The 20,571-nt window shown below is 38.6% G+C and overlaps 1 protein-coding gene across 3 annotated transcripts in view; it reads right to left on the minus strand.

Moving 5' to 3' along the window:
* ZFX (zinc finger protein X-linked) overlaps positions 1 to 20,571 on the minus strand; it is a 52,137-nt gene that overhangs the window by 19,244 nt on the left and 12,322 nt on the right. For 2 of the 3 annotated variants that reach the window (XM_044235794.1, XM_044235795.1), the window contains exons 2-3: positions 9,539 to 9,627; positions 6,021 to 6,590 (exon numbers count right to left, since the gene is read on the minus strand). In XM_044235794.1, the coding sequence (XP_044091729.1) occupies positions 6,021 to 6,590; positions 9,539 to 9,599 (631 nt within the window). In that variant the 5' untranslated portion in view covers positions 9,600 to 9,627. Of the gene's footprint in view, positions 1 to 6,020; positions 6,591 to 8,220; positions 8,276 to 9,538; positions 9,628 to 20,571 lie in introns of those variants that run through there. The other variant, XM_044235796.1, reaches the window with a different exon arrangement.

Genomic DNA, 20,571 nt, shown 5'->3' on the forward strand with positions numbered 1-20,571 from the left:
CCACCCACCTATAAGCAGTATTTAAGCCAAACTCTACTGCTTTGTAGTAGGAGCTTTATACTCGATGTATATAAATACACACACACACGAAGAAAGGCAATATGAGAGTAGAGGGCAGACACTGGAATAAAACACTTGATTCCACATCCTCAATCTAATGCCAGCTGGATGTATAACTTTGGTCAAGTTACTTAAACTGATCCTGTTTCCCAGGAAGTTAAGAAGAATGGTAACACCAACATTTATAAGGTTGTGTAAAGAAAATAATATACACTAAGTTCAAATACTATTTATTGAAGGTTTACTCTTACCTATTTTTATTGTTACCAACTTGTTACAAATCTATAATCTTTCCTGGGATAAAACAGCTTCAGTCAAAAATTTTTTTTCTTAATTGTCCATTTTGACTTGGTAACAATCAAACCACAAATATAGTCATAAATATTTTCCCCTTGAAAAGTGACCTTTATTAACAACAAACCTGCAAACTGACTCAAGGGTCATTTAAAAAATAGGTCTGATGAACATGTTTCACACATTAGCACCTGAGCTCTTCTTGAAATACTAACTCAAATGGACTTAAATTATATAAATGCCACCAAACCAAAAGAGCTTAAGAAGCATTAGTTAAGAACTAAACAATCTAATGATTTATTATCACTCAGCTTTTATACAAGCAGTTACATACTGTAGAAAACAGTATTTCGAAATCAACTTTATCTTAGTGAAAACGTCTTTAGCCTTAGTGTATAAAACCAACTAAATGGAGAGAAGACAGCTGTATTATTACTCCACACTCACTGTCATAACTTTTATTAAGCTTATGGTCTGAACAAAGTAAAAATTTCCAATTTTATAATCCACATGTTAAAAATTATGACATACTTTCATTTAACCAAACTAGTTTAAAGGGTTCTAAGTTTTAATTATTTGCTATAATTTTTCTTAATTTATCTATTTTAACTGCTTAAAATAACCGAGAGCACATATTTTATTAAAATGTATAGAAATGAAATGAAGCCATCATATAGGTTGACATTAGAAAAGAGGCTCTATGGCTAAGTGTTCAATTTTTGACCAGAAGGACCGCATGCTGTAGAAGTGTATTAGTTGTTTCCCCTGATGTTACTGTAAGACAGGCAAGCATGCCCAAAGCACCAGTGTCTTCCATAAGAACATACAATGTCGCCATCACTTATTGTGTTACACCTTTTAAAACTGAATTATGCATTTCTGCCTGGACTTAAAAATTTAAACTTTAACATTGAGGGTATACTAAATTTTGCAAATTCACAAGGCACTCTTGACAGCAAGGAACTAGTATAAGCATAGTATAAGGAACTAGTATAAGGAACAGAGTTAAAAGTCCAAAAAATAAACCCCTCACATTTACAGTCAATTATTTTCAACAAGAGTGCCAAGGACATTCAATGGGGAAAGAATTGTTTTTTCAACAAATGGTGCTGGGACAACTGAATATCCACATGCCAAAGAATGAAGTTAGCTCCTTATCTACCTCACATCATACACAAAAATAAACCCAAAATGGATCAAAGGCCTAAATGCAAGAACTAAAGCTATAAAACTCTTTAAAAGGAAACACAGGTGTAAATCTTCATAACCTTGGAAGAGGAAGCAGTTTCTTAAATATGAGACCAAAAGCACAGCAACAGAAAAATATATAAACTGGACTTTATCATTATTTAAAGCTTTTGTACATCAAAGGACACTATCAAGGAAGTGGAGACTACGAACAGAATGGGACAACATACCTGTAAATAATTTATCTTGTAAGGAACTTGTAACTAGAATATACAAAAAATTCTTTCAACTCAATAATAAAAAGGCAAGTAACTCAATTTAAAAATGAGCAAGGCATCTGAACAGACATTTCTTCAAAGAATATATCCAAAAGGCCAATAAGCACATGAAAAACTGCTTGACATCATTAACCATCACAGAAATGCAAATCAAAACCACAACAGGATATTGCTTCCCACCCACCAGGATGGCTAGGATAAAAAAAGGAAAAAAAAAAAAAGACAGTATTCACAAGTGCTACAAAGGGTGTGGAGACACTGGAACCCTCTCATACACTGCTGGTGGGAATGTAAAATGGTGTAGCCCCTTTGGAAAACACGCTGGCACTTCCTTAAAAGAGTAAACATAAGTTACCATATGACCCAGCAATTCCACATATGAAATGTATGTCCACAAAAACTTGAATACAAATGTTAAAATCATAGCTACAACAGCCAAAAAGTAGAAACAACTTACAAATGGACTAAAACATATACCCCGTACACCGAGAAAGATGGGAATAATCTTCAGTAATAAAAAGGAATGAAGCACTGACACCTGCTGCAACACGGATGAATGCTGAGAACATTCTGCTAAGTGAAAAGAGCCAGTCATAAAGATCATGTATTACAGGATTCTGTTTATAGGAAATACCCCTAACAGGCAAATCTATCCAGGCAGAAAGCAGATTAGGGGTTGCTTAGATCTGGAAGGGGCAGAGAGGGTTGATGGGACTGATAGCTAAAGGGTATGAAGTTTCTCCCTGGGGTAACTACAAGTTACTGAAGTCTGATGACGGCTGCACAAGTGAGTGAACACACTAAAAACCACCAAATTGCACACTTCCAATGGGCAAACAGTCTGGCACGTGTTACATGCTGTTACATGTGTCAAAGCTGTTACCAAAAAAAGTTTACTTCAACACTTAAGTTGAATCTAGGATTAGAAAGAATACCTAGCTCCTGTTCCTCTTCTAACTGTTCTAATTAAAAGACATGGGACATGTCAACAAGATCGAAAGAGTGACTTCTCATCGCTCATGGTAATACCAGAGGCACCCAGAGAATACTTGGCTGCGCGCAGCTGTCGTAAGGCAGCGCCTGACTCATCATCACCAGATCTTCTCCAGCTTTCCCTATTGTACAAATTGATGTTGGACAAAATAGCATCTTGACTACACAGCTGCAAAGTGAAACTCCAGGAGGCTGGAGACCACTGCAAAGAAATCAGGGATGTCTGGCAGCTGTCTCAGATTAAAAGAGAACTAAAAACCAACTTGGTTAACACATGGATGACTCAAACATTCCACCTCAGAATCTAGTATACTATGTCAACCCTTACTAAATCAACTTTTGGGAGGTTTTTTTTAAATGACATTCCTGGAGGGCTGAACTTCCTAAAAGAGTAATGAAGGCAAGAGGTAGTATGAAGCTACAGGTCAAACCAATGTTATACATTTTACTCCTTAGCAAACAAGTTTCAATGAGAAGGGAAGTCAAGGAGAACCAAGAGTGCTGTCTCCTAAATATTTCACCAGATCCTTTTTGCCCTTTGCCCTCCTCAAGTACAATGAACCCAACTCCTCACTTTCTTCAGCCTTGCCTCTGGGTTGCCTGGTCTTACAACAGAAAATCTGGTAGTGGTATTTCAAAATGGTGTTTTCACACTGAATGGCACATCTGACATACAAACTAAAGACTCCCAATCTCCCAACTTCTCAATCCATTACCGTTCAGCTCTTCTATTTCCTCTCCATTGCCCCATGCTGTATTGAAACTATTTTAATTAAGACACAAATGACCTCCTAATTGCTCAAAGGAACAGGTCCACTATCTCCTTTCAGTGATGACATTCTAGAAATTCTTTTCATCTTTAACAGTATTAAAAAGGTCTAAAGATTTTTCTCCTCCACTTCCCCAAACCTCCTGATTTTCATGCGCTCCTCTCCATATACTTATGAATATCTAAAGAACCCATACTTCTTATTCTGCAAGCACTTTCTGAGGAACCACCACCCATTTCCACACGGGATACCCTCTGTATTTTGTTGTCCCAAATTTCTTCCTCTAGCCACAAACCCTCTCAAAAGCAGCAAATTCCAGGGGCACCTGGGTAGCTCAGTGGGTTAAAGCCTCTGCCTTCAGCTCAAGTCATGATCTCAGGATCCTGGGATAGAGCCCCGAATCGGGCTCCCTGCTAAGCAGGGAGCCTGTTTCCCCCTCTCTCTCCGCCTGCCTCTCTGCCTACTTGTGATCTCTGTCAAATAAAAAAATAAAATCTTTAAAAAAAAAAAAAAAGGCAGCAAATTCCTATTAGCAACTGCTTAGAAAAAACATCCATTAGATTGACCCCAGAGAGCAACTCTAACTTCTAACAGGTCCTAAATCATATTCTCTCCACCTCTCAGGTAACAGTATGCCCAGGCACCCAATTGCCCAAGGCAGAAATCTTAGGCTCCTCCATGAATTTTTTTCTCCCTCAGCTCCCCACCCCTATTAAATCTGTCACCAAATCCCATTCATTTTACTTCCTGAACTCTTGAATCCAGTTCCCCCTTTCCTCCCCATTCCTATGAAGGCACTTAGGATCTTCTTTATCTCATAAATGAACCATTTCAACTAACCTCCACCACTAGTCTCTCCCTCATCTATTCTTATTCTGTATCACTATCAAAATTATCTTGCTAAAATAAACTCAAACTTCAAATGGCTATCATATTTTTCCCTGTGAGATTGGCAGAAACTAAAAAGGAAAATAATACCATGTTGGTCAGTTGTGTAGGGAAATGGATCTTCTCATAAACCTGGTGGGGGAATTATTATTGGGCAGAATACTGAGGCAATATCACCGGACTTATAAATGTGTATATCCTCTGATCTAGCAATTCTGTTTCAAGAAATTTGTTCTAATGAATTCACTAAGAAGTACCCAAAGATATACAAGTACCTCCTAAAGCTCCCATCATTCCCAGCAACAGCCAGGACTTTTTTTTTTTTTTTCTTTTTTCTTTTTAAACACACTATACAATTTGCCTGGAATGTCTCCCAACTCGTGCCCTTCTTCACCTGGTAAAAACTAGAACTCGTCCTTGAGCTCAGGTCGGCAACTCCACCTTGTCTCCACAGCAACTTGGTCATGTCTCTGCATCACAGGGCAATCTCTCTTTCTCTCCTGCAATAGGCTGTGAGCTCTCTAGCAACAATGGTTTTATGTATTTTTTTTATTTATCACCTATCCATATCTGCACTACTTACAACAATGTCTAACACAGAGTAGGGAAACCAAACACATGTGTTCAATGAAGGCGTTTTCTTCCTCTTCACACAAAGAATTCTCAATTTCCAAAATCGGGAGCTTTTAAAAGGTATTTCCTAAAATGCTGGTGGACTCCAATATATGTTATGTGAAATTCCTCTATTGTAACAGGTATTCACGCAAAGCAAACAGTCTTGTGAATTTATATAAGCAAATAGTCTGTGAGTCTTTGCTTGACGTTTAGTTCCTAAAGGCCCAAGAATCCCCATACTGGGTCAGAACTGTGGTCTATCCAATTGAGGACTTTATCTTTGAAAGTGGTACCAAGAAACAGGTTGTAAAAAGATACAGCTATCCTTCCAGACGTTAAGTTAGAAATGTTCAAGTGTGTTCCAAAACACCTTACTTTCTTCAATAACCTACTATGAGTCCATCGTACTTGAAATCACGTTTTGGAATCATTTAAAGTTTCAATACTCTGCCAGAGCTCTTTTCCATGCTGTTATAGAAATAGCATTTCACATGTAAGTAGGGTAAGTACGTAAGTAGTACATAAGTAGCACTGTGCATCCATATACAAGAATGTCAGTTTGATTATATACTTTTTTCCAAGTTGAACTCCTTTTTAGTTTCAAGAGGATTCCTAATTCTAATAAAGGCTCATAACAGCCTAATCACATCCTTCATGATTTCAGAAAGTTCAGTTCTACTCCTTTCCATCTTTGTCTTTCTAGACTGAAGAACTCTCATCTTTCTATTGTGTCCTTATAGAGAAATGCCTCTTTACTCTGCACCATTTCACTTTTCTTAATTTTGGGTTATCTTATAGGCTCCAAACTGAAACAATGCAGGTAGATCTATGAGATTTACTTTAATTTTATAGAAGAAAAATTTCACCCCTGATGTAAGTTAGGAAAGACAGCCTTCAAAAATACCTTTGACAATCACGGTACCCCAAGACTTACAGGAAATCATAAGGTAGTCCTCACAGTTGCTTTTGTCATCATCTTGCTGGTCCACAGGGATCCCATTGGCATCTATGACTGCTTCAGAGGCACAATCTGCTACCAGTACTTCTTCTGAAACGACGTCCGTTGTCAGAGGGTCGGTGACGATTTCTGCTTCCACTACACTGTCATGAACCACGTGTTCAACGTGTCCAACATCGGACACATGTATGGATTCACTCGTCAAGACGTGTTCTGGCATAGACATTGAGGCTGAAGTAATGTCGGAAGCTAAAACATCATCTGGGACTGTGCAATGTGCTAAAGAAACTTCTTCAGTTACATCTGAGTCCAGCACTTGCTCAGGAATGATGACCGTTTCAGACACATCTGCTTCCTCCATGATATCGGGGCACTGAACATCTTCTATAACAACATCCTCAATAACATCCTGGATCACAACTGAGTCTGGGTCATCAGGAACAAAGTTATGCACAGTTATGTCTGAATCCACAACATCTGAAACAAAAACAGTTTCTTGTACTTCCACAACAATTTGATCACCATCCATGTGTGCAGCATCAGCTCCTTAAAAAAAAAACAAAACAAAACTGAAATCACAAATTACATGTAGGTGTGCATGACTACCTCAAATAATGTAGAAACTATTTAGTTCCTACCAGTAAAACAGACTAGCTCCTCAGTTTTCTCAAACACTAACACAGATCAAAGAGGGAATCTATCTTTGAATCATACGAGAAACATAAATTTTTAATACAAGAACTTTTACTCTCATCCCAAATCAATTGACACATAAGGAAATACAGGAAAACAAGGCACCCGAGACAGTCTCTCTCTCTCTCTCACACACACACACACACAGAAAATCATCAAAGTAAAATTCTAGGCTCACTAAAGTTAATCCCATATACAAAGGTACTTAAGGGATGATTATAAAAATAAGTAATGCAAGTTAAGGCGACAAATACACCATTTTCCTTCATTATGTATGTTTTCATCTATTTTTCCTTCTTGTTCCATCTCTTTCTCCTCAGCTCATATTTTTTCATCTTTCCACCTCTCCCATGTATCTCTTTTATTTTCACCCCTTCCATTTTTATCCCCCTTTGTTCTAGAACAGTATCTCACCAATACCCTCCATTTATGACTGTGGAAATTTAGAAATTATCCTCTGAATCTAGGATATAAAAGGATCAGGGCATAAATGAGAAGAGGGCTAGGAGGCCACAGTTACAGAGAAAAGACAACTGGCTAAGGAGTCTCTGTGGACAGATGAGATGCATAAAAGTGCAGCTGCTCTGGAGTGGTGGAGGCCAAGGTTAGTTGGAATGGTGCCTGCCCCAACTTCACCAGAGTATTCGGTCTCCACCCAGCCTCCTGCTGTCCCCCCATAACCCAATCCCCCAGGCAGCTCCTCAAAATATAAGAAACCTTACTCTAGTCCACTCTGCAATTAAGGAATAAAGGTAGAGGGTTGAATCAATTGAAGCCCCGCTGAGATTAAATGACTTCACCAAGATCACACAGTGCGCACAATTATGGTGCTCCATAAATATTAATCTGAACGAATGCCACAAATGGGAATCAAAATCAAATATCCATGCCAAAAACATAGGATGAAAGAAAACAAATTCAGTATCTTGGATCCTGGTCTAGAGAAAAGCAAAGTTTTATAAAAGTCTTAACCTAAAATGCTATTCTGTTGATTGGTGCTTCTGGAAGTGACTCAAACCAGGCTGAGTCCAAGCAGCTGCCTAACTCAACGATTGTGTGTCACTGGCCAGGTCCTCAGAGACATATGGCTTTGTTTAACAAAGAATTATTAACAAGGGCCAAAAAAAAAAAAAATCAATAAAAAGATGTAGGAAATCTTACAGCCAGTTAATATCCATTTTAATCACATCTAGAAATAATACAGAGTATGTTTGCTTTAATTTCTATAGAACTTCTACAAAATGCTTTATTCTCATTTATCTTCCATATTCTCAATATTAACATCAGCAAAAGATCATTGTAATCTCCATTTCACAGACATGAAGATGAGAGCATTTGGTGGCAAGAAGACCGGTTATAAAATCTAAATCAGAGAATACAGTTTGGACACTTGTTCGTTTTGTGACCTTGGGCAAGTCATTTAACCTCTGAGTTTCGGTTTCCTCATCAGTCAAATGAGGACAGTAGTATCTGCCATGCATACCTCACAGGACTGTTGTGATGATCAAATGGGAATGTATGGGAAGTATTCTGAAAAACTGTAATGAGAGGTTTCATTATTATTAGGACATGAAAATGGAGGCCCTGACAGATTAAGTGACTTGCTCAAAGATAAACAAACACCGTAAGTGTTAACAATCAGGGCTGAAATGCAACAGCCCTTCAATCTACCACTTAGCCAATGACCCAGGCTCACTCGTGGCAAGATTAAGCTACTAAATAGTGTGTGTTTTTCTCCAAAGAGCTTAGTCTCTCTTGCAAGCACATTAATTCTACTTCATGTTCTAATGACGAGAGAATTATACCTTTGCATTTATCATTATCAAACTGAAGTTACCAAATGTAAGTTAAAAGACTATTCTAAGAAAAATAAATATACTCCCACTGGATTTAGAGATTAAAGAGGATTGAAGGAAAAATTAAAATTTAAAATTATTAATATTTAACTTCCTGATAAAGTGAATCACTATTTCTTTAATATACTGCAATATGACCATTTTAAGTCCAATGGAAAACCAGTCAACATTTTATTTAAAAGGGTGGCTAGCTAGTGGAATAAAAAACCATTTTACATTATAAAACCTAGCATAATCATTGTACAATGCTACACAACTGCAATCATGGGTAACCTGAAACTGTAAATACATTTTTTTTTTTCCTATTTTTAGAACTTCATGAATTTCATCGTCCTTGGAGTTTGGAGAGTGAGGGAAGACTCCATCTTCCCGAAGCAGAGGGCTCCTTTTGTCACCCTGTGAGAGACACGGTTGTAAAAGCAGGACAGGGGCAGAACGTGAAGGGCCTGGGGCTTATATTTTACCTTCAGGGTAATGGAAAAGAGAGAAATGATACAATCCACGTTATTTTTTTGATCAGTATTCTAATTGGTGGGCTGGACAAGAGAGACTAAGGGTAAGGAAAAGAATTTAAAAGTTACTAAAGACTAAGAATGAGACAACAGAGAACGTCTATTGGGGAGGAAGTCCAATGAAGAGATGTAAGCAAGGAACATTTTCAAAGGGAGAAATAACCGGACTCAGCACTGTAACTCGGCAAGATGCGAGTAACCGAAGGGAGCACCCGCGTTTTGATACTGCTGCTGTTATGGAGAAGACCACGAATGCTGGTTGTGAGGACATTTTTAAGGACAGGAATAATGATGTGCTCATTTTAACAAATGTAGGCGTGACAGGATAAAAATATACCCAAGTGTGAGTATCAATGTGAGAGTCTAGCAATTTGTCCACTTGATAGCCAACTCCAAATCTGGTAGTTGGGAAGCACAACAACCCAAGTTATACCTGTTGCATCAAAAAATGAGTTTGGCTCTTGTGGTTGTAATTCAAGTCCATCTTCATCCATGGCCTTTAATTCTCATCAGTCACAGTTCCTAAATCAGAAAAAAAAAGTAAACCAAGCATTACTTTTTTAATATCATGTATTAAAAATCTCATCATGACATTTACATTTCTGAAACATTCGAAATTACATGAGAGATGAACACCTATCAAAAATTTATCTGGGATGCCTGAGTGGCTCAGTGGGTTAAGCCTCTGCCTTCAGCTCAGGTCATGATTTCAGGGTCCTGGGATCGAGCCCCACATCTGGCTCTCTGCTCAGCGGGGAGCCTGCTTCCCCCTCTCTCTCTGCCTGCCTTTCCGCCTACCTATGATCTCTGTCAAATAAATAAGTAAAATCTTAAAAAAAACCAAACAAACAAAAAACCACCCCTCGGGCATTCTGCCTAACTTACGCTGACCCCTCTTAACTGACCCTCCAATCTAGAGAAGTAAATTCCCACAGTGTACTTATGCTCTCCAGGCCACATTTGACTGGCACTAGGTAAAAAAAAGTAAACACAAGTTCATCTGTGAGCATAATAAAATCAAAGTCTTATCCCTGACAATCTGAAACCTTGAACAAAGGTCTTCTCCCCACCACTACCAACCCTGGCTGTAACACAGGACATGAGGAAGGCCATTTTCCAACTTCAGGTTAGATGAGTGAGACAAGTTTTACATATTAAAAAAATAAAAAAGAATCCAGGGAATGCCTGGAGAAATAAAGTAGAGGGAGTAGGGAAGGGAGGTTTACCAAAAGCTTTTTAGCTCCTGGTTCTAGACCTTTCTGAAACCCAGCTATAGAACCTTACTTGCCTTGGGTTTTTACATGACAACCCAATGACCTTAATGCTCCCTTTTTTCTACTTAAGCCCAAACTTACAAAAACAAAAAAAACTTGGGGCGCCTAAGTAGCTCAGTCGATTGAGCAGCTGACTCTTGGTTTCTACTCAGGTCATGATCTTGGGGTTGTGGGATCAAGCCCTGCACTGGGCTCCTCCGCACTTAGCAGGGAAGTCAGCAGGAGGATTCCCTCTCCCTCTGCCCCCTCACTGCTCACGCACAGACGCTCTCACTCTCTCTAAAATAAGTAAATCTTTAAAAAATGAAAATCTTAACTAATTAAATACTACACATTTAATACTAATTACTAATAAAGGATTGTGGTTTATTCACAATGTAATGTAAATACTGCATAAACCTCCTCCCTCATTGGTTTCCTTATCTACTTTCTCACTTTCTAATCCAGCCTGAATGGTACTATTTAGATGCATTTTTCTTTTACATTTATCATTTTTTGCTGGGGATATAAGTACTGAATGCCTCTTACTAAAATTCCAAATAACAGAAAGTACAAAATTTTTCAAGTTTATTATTTTAGTAATCTCTATAACCAACACGGGGCTCAAACTCACAACCCCCAGATTATGAGTCCCACATGGTGAATGAGCCAGCCAGGTGCCCCAAGAGTCATTTTTCTAAAGATTCACCTAGATGATGTCACTCTTCTGTTGAAAAATATTTAATGGCTTCCTGCTGCTTCCAAATAAAGTTCACACTCCTGCCATCTTCTGAATTCCAGCCCCAAACTATCTTTCCATCACTCTCTCCCCTACCTTCCCTTAAACCACCTCCCCCGAGGACTTCAGGAACACACTTCAGCCAAACAAAAATGTCCCATGTCCCCACTAAGATCCCAGCTCTACAATGAGCTCAGGGTTGCCTCTACCTGGCACTCCTTTCCCTTATTAACTCTGCTTAGACCTTCTCCCCAAATCCCCTCAAACACACACACACACACACACACACACACACGAAAATAATCTCTCCTTCCTCTGAATTTCTACAGCACTTTTATCCTGTTACTCTGATTTTACTTGTTGCAATATTTATTTTTACATAACTTATTTTCAGATGTTAAACATACATATAAATAGTTCTTAAACATCCATGAAAAACTGAAATAACATTAATATAATAAATGATTTTCAACATGTCATCTCTGAGACATAGTCATTTTCAAAGAAGGACCTGTTTTGTGTTATTTATTCAAACTGCTTCGAATTAAAAGGAACAAAAAAATTTTCAACTATGAAAAATGGAAAATATACACGCTTTAAATAATTTGTCAACTGCTCTCTCCACATTAAAATCACCTCTGGCAGGGCATCTGGGTGGCTCAGTTGGTCCTGGGTCCTGGAATCAAGCCCCCTGTCAGGCTTCCTGCTCAGTGGGAAGTCTGCTTCTCCCTCTCCCTCTGGCCCCCCAACTCGTGTTCTCTCACTTTCTCAAAAATAAATAAATTCTTTAGAAAATAAAAATAAATAAATATAATAAAATCATTTCTGACCATAATGTTTTCTCTTCTCCCCCCCTTAAAAATGTAATTACAAAATGATAAACAGTAAATTAATCTTCTAAACATAATGGCATACTACTTTCCAAAATTAAGCCAATTAAGAGGCCAATAAATAGGTTAGGGTATTAAGGCCCTCTCTCCAGTTTCCCTACAAAACCCAATCCCATCAGCTCTAAGAATTCTCAACCTGCACACTAAAAATTCTTTTACTGGGTATTCATCCTTCTTGGCTTTACTATTTGACAGATAATCACTCCCCTGGATTCCAGAATTCTCTCCTTCTCTCATTTCTCTTCCCACCTTGCCAACTGCTGGTTCCTCTGCCTCCCCACTCCTTACTGCAGCCTTGCCCCCAGAAGATCAGCCCTCTTTTATTCTTTTTATTCCACAGTTTCAACTGCCATGTAACAAAGATGAGTCCCCAAATCCACATACTCGGGGTAGCCCTAACACTTACTTCCACCAGACTGCCTGCGCAACATTTTCATCAGGACAGAACCCTGCTTTCTCCTGACATGACCACTATGGCCTTTTCCTTCTTCCCTGCTTAAATTCAGTCAGGTTGTCAGACCTTCTCCGTTTCTTCTCCACAACTTCTCAGGAATCTGGCCCTCTCTATTCCCAGCGTCACCGCTTACTCTGAGCTTCCTGTGAGCTTCGTATTTCCTGATTCCCACCGCCCACCCCCACCGCGCCCCGCCCCCGCCCCCGCCCCCGCCGCGGGAACGGGGGGATGAAAATAGCCTCTCCACAGGCCTTTCTGCCACTCCCACAACAAATGACGAGGAAGCATGTTCCGTGTGAGGGCTGGGGCCAAGTCCTGAGGAGGCGGTCCTGCAAGTCACATCTGCTGCACACTGATCCTCCCAAGCACCGCTTTGACCCTTGCTCAGAAAGCTTGCAGTTCCCCAACATGGCAGCTGCTCGAAAATATTAACCCCAGCCATCACAACAGACTTATTAGCCATTACTCCCATCATTTTACATCCTATCCATTTATTTTCTAACAGATATACTGGCCCAAGTGGTGGGTATCCACTCACCTTATTTTTGACATAGGTGAGCAGTAATTATTAAACAGTTTTGACTGATTATTTTTCATTCGATTTTGTCATTACAAAATTCACATCAGGAAAAAACACGTTTTGTACCTTCAAGTGGAGAGGACTATCCTTCAACTTTGTAACCCCTGTGTGGTTAGAAGTAATTCTGATAATCAGAATGAAACCAATGTTCTTAGAACAGAAACTACTTAGAGTTCTCAGGATTAGGAAAAACTAAGAGTGGGGAAATGTGCACTAATAACATAACTGAAATTGCCCCTGGCCATTGCTGCAAAAACCAAGCCCAGAGTTGAATCTGGAGGCAAATAAGCAGAATGGTTCAGAGAACCAATACTCTTAACCATTTAGGTGAACACATACCAACATTTTGTCTGATTACCAAATGTCCTCAAAAATACTTGTGACCCCATTCTCACCTCAAGGTCAATAAAACAGTCCCTTCCCACTTGCAAAAATCATGATCCTGACCATGGTGTGGAAGAATTCACAAGAGAAAAACACAGTTTTAAGGGAAATAATGGGTTGAGCAAAACTCAAAAAATTGACAAAAACTTTCTTCCATTCTTTAAAATAAAGCAGTAAAAATACCATACCAAGTTAAAAGGTATAGCAAGGGCATTTATCTACCTTAAATTAGGGTAAGGAATATATTTCCATCTTGGATCTCTTGATGCCTAGACATTGTAATGATCTCCCTTCTTGAGCAAGTTAACAGGATTCTTACATATTCACTTTGCTTTCTGCAGCTATTACACATACAAGAATTACTTTTCTGCTTTTGGCCTCCCCAAAACTCACTGCCTTTTAATTTTATGGCTCAACCCTAGTTCCTCTCCCTAAGTCAAACTCAGAGAACCAAACTGTACTGTACACAGCAAATGGAATTGCTCAAGCTGCAGGAAAGGCAAAAAGCAGATCTGTTTCTAAGAGAACTCTTCTTCCTTTCTCTTAAGTAAACTCTACCCCCAAATGGGGCTCGAACTTGAGACCCTGAAATCAAGTTACATACTCTTGAGATTTTTCTTTTCTTTTTTTAAAGATTTTATTTGTCAGAGAGCGAGAGGGAGAGAGAACGAGCACAGGCAGACAGAGTGGCAGGCAGAGGCAGAGGGAGAAGCAGGCTCCCCGCTGAGCAAGGAGCCCGATGTGGGACTCGATCCCAGGACGCTGGGATCATGACCTGAGCCGAAGGCAGCTGCTTAACCAACTGAGCCACCCAGGCGTCCCTTGAGATTTTTCTTAGAGCAAAAGTGGAACTGGTGAAAATTTACATTTAAAGTCTAATTAATATCTTCCCTCTTAAGCTACATTTCTAATTTTTACCCCATGTTGTTCAAAGTTGGCCATTATTTCTTCAGATATCTAATGGAATTATATTTCACTCTTCTTACCAATTCAGCCCTTAAATTAAGTTTGCCTCTAAGCTAGCCACTCTTAAATTTTTGTCAAGTCCTCTTTATTTTCACTGCTACCTCTCTACAAAGCTCTGATTTCTTACATCCAGAACCCAATGGGGCTTTTCCAATTAAAAGACTTGAGCCCTTCTGGGGGGCACTGAGCTGGCTCAGTCTTAACATGTGGGACTCTTGATCACAGGGTCATGAGTTCGAGCCCAGTGTTGGGCATAGAGATCGCTTCAAAAGAAAAAAAAAAAACCTGAGCCCTTCTTGAACTCAAGGAATTTTCTTCTGTTGTTTTTATATTTCCTCCCATCTTCTCTGTTCATTCATATTAGAATTTCTATTATATGATGTAAGGACTCCTAAATCTAACCTCCATGTTGCTTTTTCTTTCATATTTTCTTTCAACTACATTCTAAAAACCCCTAAACTCTTTTCTCTAAGCTAGCTAATTTGATCTTTACTCCGTCAACTGAGTTTTTAGGTCATATTTTAAGATCAAAATAGATTTAGCTTCTTTTTCACAGCAATCTTTTCTCTTTTTCTTTTCTTTTTTTTTTGTTTTTTTTTTTTTTGGTGGATACAGTATCTTCCCAAATATCTCTGAAGATCTGAAGTTAACTCTATATTCTAAATTAAACTGTCTCCTCTGCTGTCTCATTATTTAAGTGTTTAGATTTGGTGTCTCTTTCAGACTGATTTTCCTCAAAAGCATGATTCTTCTAGACTGTCAATTAATATCTGTAGATGAAGGTCAAGACTAAAGTTACATTCTGATAACTGGATTGTATTTCCTCAGCTCAAGTGAGAATCCCTATATGCCTAGCAATGAATCTAAATTATGACCACATTGAAGCTCTATAGTCTAGAAGGATGAGGCCAAGGGAGAGAAAAGAACCATGTAAATAGCCAGGCTTTCCTTTAATGAGGGACAAGCATCCCATCTTCCAGGTACGGGAGGTCCAATAACCCTCAGATTAACTACAAGCTACCTAAAGCACTGTCCCTTTCTCCCCACAGTACCCACATTGGAATTTCCTATGGACAATCTGTAAATCAGAGGCATTATCTCAGGAGGAAAACCACATGAGAAGATATCTATACTCATAGGTAAATGATTTAGCTTTCCATATCCTTAATTAACTGGCTGTGACCTCAGCTTGCTCTTTCAGACATCCCTGCTTCTGAGATTAGGAATAATGCAGAATGAAATTTCTGGATGGTCCTTCCAACTTTTTGAAAAAGGCTACAGGTTCACTAAGCTCCCTATGGTACTGCCATTTTTTGATTCCCAATTGCTTTATTCAACCAGAAATTTGTCATATTCTGGATGACAAGTGGCATACCTGTCAGATTTTTTTTATTTCTCTGAATTTTTCTGCTTCTTCATTATGATTTTCAAAGGGGGGGAAAAAAAGTAGAATGTGTGTGTTCTCTAGTCTATCTTGAATTTGAAATCATTAAGAATTTGCATGTGTCAAATAAAACATGAAAATATATAAAAACAATAAAACTATGAGACAGAAAGAAAAAATTAATAGTAGTGGCAAGTTACAACTCTTACCAACACTTGACAGATCAAATACTCAAAAACTAAGGAGGGGCGCCTGGGTGGCACAGTTAAGCATCCAAATGTTGGTTTCAGCTCAGGTCACGATCTCAGGGTCGTGACATCAAGCCAGTCCCACCCTGGGCTCCACACCCTCAGTTCAGAGCCTGCTTGGGGTTCTCTGTCCCCCCTCTCCCTCTGCCTCTCACCCTGCTCTCCTGTGAGTGCTCTCTCTAAAATAAATAAAATCTTAAAAAAAAAAAACTAAGGAAAGAGATGTATATAATTAACAATATTAATCTAATAGCTTTATCTCAAATTCCATTCCTGAAGAATAATATATTTTATTTTCAAACAACCTTGCCCACCCTCTGTGATAAGAAGAGGAAGAGAAATGCTTGCTGCTGTGAATACCCAAATCCTGTCGTCCTTCCTTGCCTTGCCCTACTCGGAACTTTTGTACACTTGCTCAAAATTTCAATGCCAAGCTTTTGTTACAGATTAGTTTTTTCCATAGAACCAAACCGAGCCAATCAATAACTTCACCGTTTTGTTTAAAGTCTAAGAGCTTGAACTTGCAAAATCTATTAAAATCTGGTCCTAAAATGGCAAGTCTTCTTAATGCCTTATTTAAAGCCCTTATTCATGCTCAGACTTAGAGCTGCCAAAGGACCCTCTGAACCTAGATGCGCTGATGTGCCGTCAACACCAAGCACTGGAGTTTTTAAATGCCTTTAAGTCTGTAGCTCGATGTTAGGAAATGCATATCCTTTCTAACTAGTTTTTCATATGTAAAGCATATGAAAATATTGCTATTTAATAATTCACTTAATAATTTGTCAATCCAGGTTCATTACACAACAACCTACCGTAAGGGGTAGAAGGATGGACAAAATGGAAGGGATGTAAAAGGTACAAACTTTTAGTTATAAATTAAGTAAGATAGGTAAAATGTACAGAATACGGAATTCAGTTAATAATCTGTAAAAACTTTGTACAGTGACAGATAGTAGCTAAATTTATCATGGTGATTACTTCATAAGGTATATAAATGTTGAGTCACTACATTTTAATATACTGTACCACATATACAATAATATATAATACACTGAAACTAGTAACACTGCATGTCACCTACACTTCAGTTAAAAAAATATAATGTATAAAAACTCACTTTGGATCACTCTTCTTGATTTTGTCCTGAAAAATAATTTTTAAATAGTTTATTAGTCTTTACTGAGATTTTGAACAGAAATCCTACTCACATATTTCCTCTAATGAAGTATTCTGTCTTTAGTTGCAGGTGTACTGGAGTGGGAAAATGTCAAACACCTGATGTGATAAAAGCAGGTTCCTGACATACTATGAACTGGAGATTAATTTAAACTACATTGTACATGAAATAGTTAATGGAAATAAACTGCATGTGGAGGGGCGGCATTTTTAAAAGGTCAATCTCTGTTAAATACAGTACATGATGAAGAAAGACTGGTATTATTAGAAACTCTGTTCCTCCCCTTTTCCTTTTTCTTGTACTTGCCATCTTTCCCAAAACTGGGCATTTAATTCATCTCTTCAACTGATTATTCCCATAGTTAACTAAGTACTTTTCTTATCAAATTCCTTCTTAATGAGTAATGTCTCCTTATATTTGAAAATCTTTCTGATAATGCATTAGAATTTGGGTGGTCCTTTTTTTTTTTTTTTTTTTTTTTTTAGATTAAAGCATTCTTGTTTTCATGTTACTTCATTCAAGCTAGTGCTTTTCTTAGTTTTCTGGCAACTAGTTATATGAACCATGTATTAAAGATTTAGAGTTTTTAAGCTATTTTAAATATTCTTAAACTATGAAACGTCTTAAAATTACTGTCTTGCCAAATCACCAACACAATAACTTAACTAATACTGACCCTACTTTTTTCCCTTACCTACATGACCACATGCTGCTTATTATGGCTTTTCCTAAATACAGGACTTTGGGTTTACAAGGTTCTACTGACACTAAGAATGTTCTCTGTATGTGTTAAATACTGGCAAAAAATATAATGCCAGGCTTTTCAACAACTATAACAAAAAAGAAATTTTTTAGGATTTTATTTCTTTGGCAGAGACAGAGAGCACAAGCGGGGGTGGGGGGCAGCAGGCAGAGGGACAGGGAGAAGCAGGCTCTCCACTGAGCAGGGAACCTGATGTGGGGTTCCATCCCAGGACCCTGGGATCATGACCTAAGCCGAAGGCAACCGCTTCACCAACTAAGCCACCCAGGTGCCCCATAACAAAATTTGTAAATCCACAGTTGCAGAATCATGGAATGTTTTTATACTGATTTTTTGCTAAAGCAATTAGTAGTATGTTTTGTACCTATAACTTGTTAAATCCTTTCATAATTAAAAAGAGAAAAGAAAAAAAAAAAGACCAGGCTAGACACCACAGGGATTGGTTTGCAACACACCTGCTTTCTCCTCTTTTTCTTTTTTTTTTATAAACCCTGTGTTGAGGGACCACCTGCTTCTTATATGACTAACAGTGGCATGCTCCACTGAGTATCAGCTCCAGGTTAAGTATCAGCAGCATTAATTCCACCATCATTCTCTGGGGCAAAGTTAGGGAGCCAGTCAATTTATACCTCACCAAAAGAATCCAAACCTGGCTCTTTTCAGGAGTTTGGGGAGAGAGCAAAATACTACTAGATAATAATATAAAATGGGGGGGGCAGAGACTGAGAGAAAGCACAAACATATAGTTTGAAATGATAAACACACAATAAAATTTAAATCTTGTAAGGAAATAGCCTATAATTCTGTTAGCACATTAATGAGAAATGTGTAAAGCATTATTTATTCATTAAAGGAAAATCCAATCACCATGAAATTGTGGGAAAATTTTTTTGAATAAAGGAAAAAGTGCCAGAACAGAGGAGAAAGCTTTCTCTTTCTTTTACAAAATCTTGCCATTTTTTAAAAAACCTAACTAAAATAATGTAATCAAACCACAAACTTGATTAATTATGAATCCAAAGTGAAGTGTTTGCAAATGTGATCCATCATGTAAAAAGCATGTACACACAGACACACACAGACCTTGACAAACTATGGTTATTCTGGAATTCAAGGATGGAGTCAAATAATGGCCCAAATTAATGGGTCAAAAAAGGAAAATCCTAATACTCTCAATAGATGCCAAAAAAGTTGAAATTCAACATCTATTTCTATTATATGTCGTTATATGTTATATTCTCGAATATGTTATATTCTCTCCAGGTTTGGGCAGGGTCATAATTTAACAATTAGACAGGATGTCTCCTTTTTTGTCGGCTTTTCATTTCCCATACTCTGGAACATTTACTTTTTATTTAAAACAAACTACTCAGGAGGCGCCGGGGTAGCTCACTGGGTTAGGTATCTGCCTTCTCCTTGGGTCTTGCGATCAGGCCCCACATCCCTACATGGGGTTCCCTGGCTTGGCGAGGAGTCTGTTTCTCCTTCTCCCTCTGCCTATCCCCCTGCTCCTACTCACTTGTGGAATAAATCTTTAAAAATATATTTTTAAAAAAAAATACCCTGTTACACTATAATATAAAGATTTTTTTTTTAGAGATTTCATTTATTTATTTGACAGAGAGAGATCACAAGTAGGCAGAGAGGCAGGCAGAGAGAGAGGAGGAAGCAGGCTCCCCGCTGAGCAGAGAGCCCGATGCGGGACTCGATCCCAGGACCCTGAGATCATGACCTGAGCCGAAGGCAGCGGCTTAACCCACTGAGCCACCCAGGCGCCATATAAAGATTTTTTTAAAAGGTTTTATTTTTAAGTAATCTCTGTACCCAACATGGTGCTCAAACTCACAATTCCAAGATCAAGAGTCACAATGCTGTACCTACTGAGCCAGACAGGTAGCCCAGAAAGGTTATTTTCCTAACAGTTAAAAAATACAGGGGCGCCTGGGTGGCTCAGTGGGTTCAAACCTCTCTGCCTTCAGCTCAAGTCAAGATCCCAGGGTCCTGGGATCAAGCCCCACATCAGGCTCTCTGCTCCACAGGGAGCCTGCTTCTCTCCATTCCTCGCACCCACCTGCCTCTCTGCCTACTTGTGATCTCAGTCTGTCAAATAAATAAATAAAATCTAAAACAAAAAACAAAAATACAACAGGAATGGAGGGCCCGGGTTGCTCAGTCCGTTCAACATCTGACTTTGGCTCAGGTCATAATCTCAGGGTACTGGGATTGAGCCCATGGAAGAGAGCCCACATCACCCCACCTTGGGATCCAGGTTCTGTGCTTAGCAGGGAGTCTGCTTGTCCCTCTGCCCCTCCCCCAGCTCATGCTCACTTGTGCACATGGGATATCTCTCTCAAATAAATAAAATCTTTTTAAAAAAACACAACAGGAATGAAACACAAATACATGCTACAACATGGATGATCCTTGGAAAGAATATGCTAAGTGACAGAAGCCAGAAACAAAAGATCATGTATTAAATGTCAAGAATAGGCAAATACATACAGATAGAAAGTAGATTAGTGATTGTGAGGGGTGGGAGTTAGTGACCATGATTGCTAATGGACACAGGGTTCCTTTTGGGGGTGATAAAATGCCCTATAATTAGTGGTGATGGCTGCACAACTC

This window comes from Neovison vison, chromosome X (assembly GCF_020171115.1).
Source record: "Neovison vison isolate M4711 chromosome X, ASM_NN_V1, whole genome shotgun sequence".
NCBI classification, from domain to species: Eukaryota; Metazoa; Chordata; class Mammalia; order Carnivora; family Mustelidae; genus Neogale; species Neogale vison.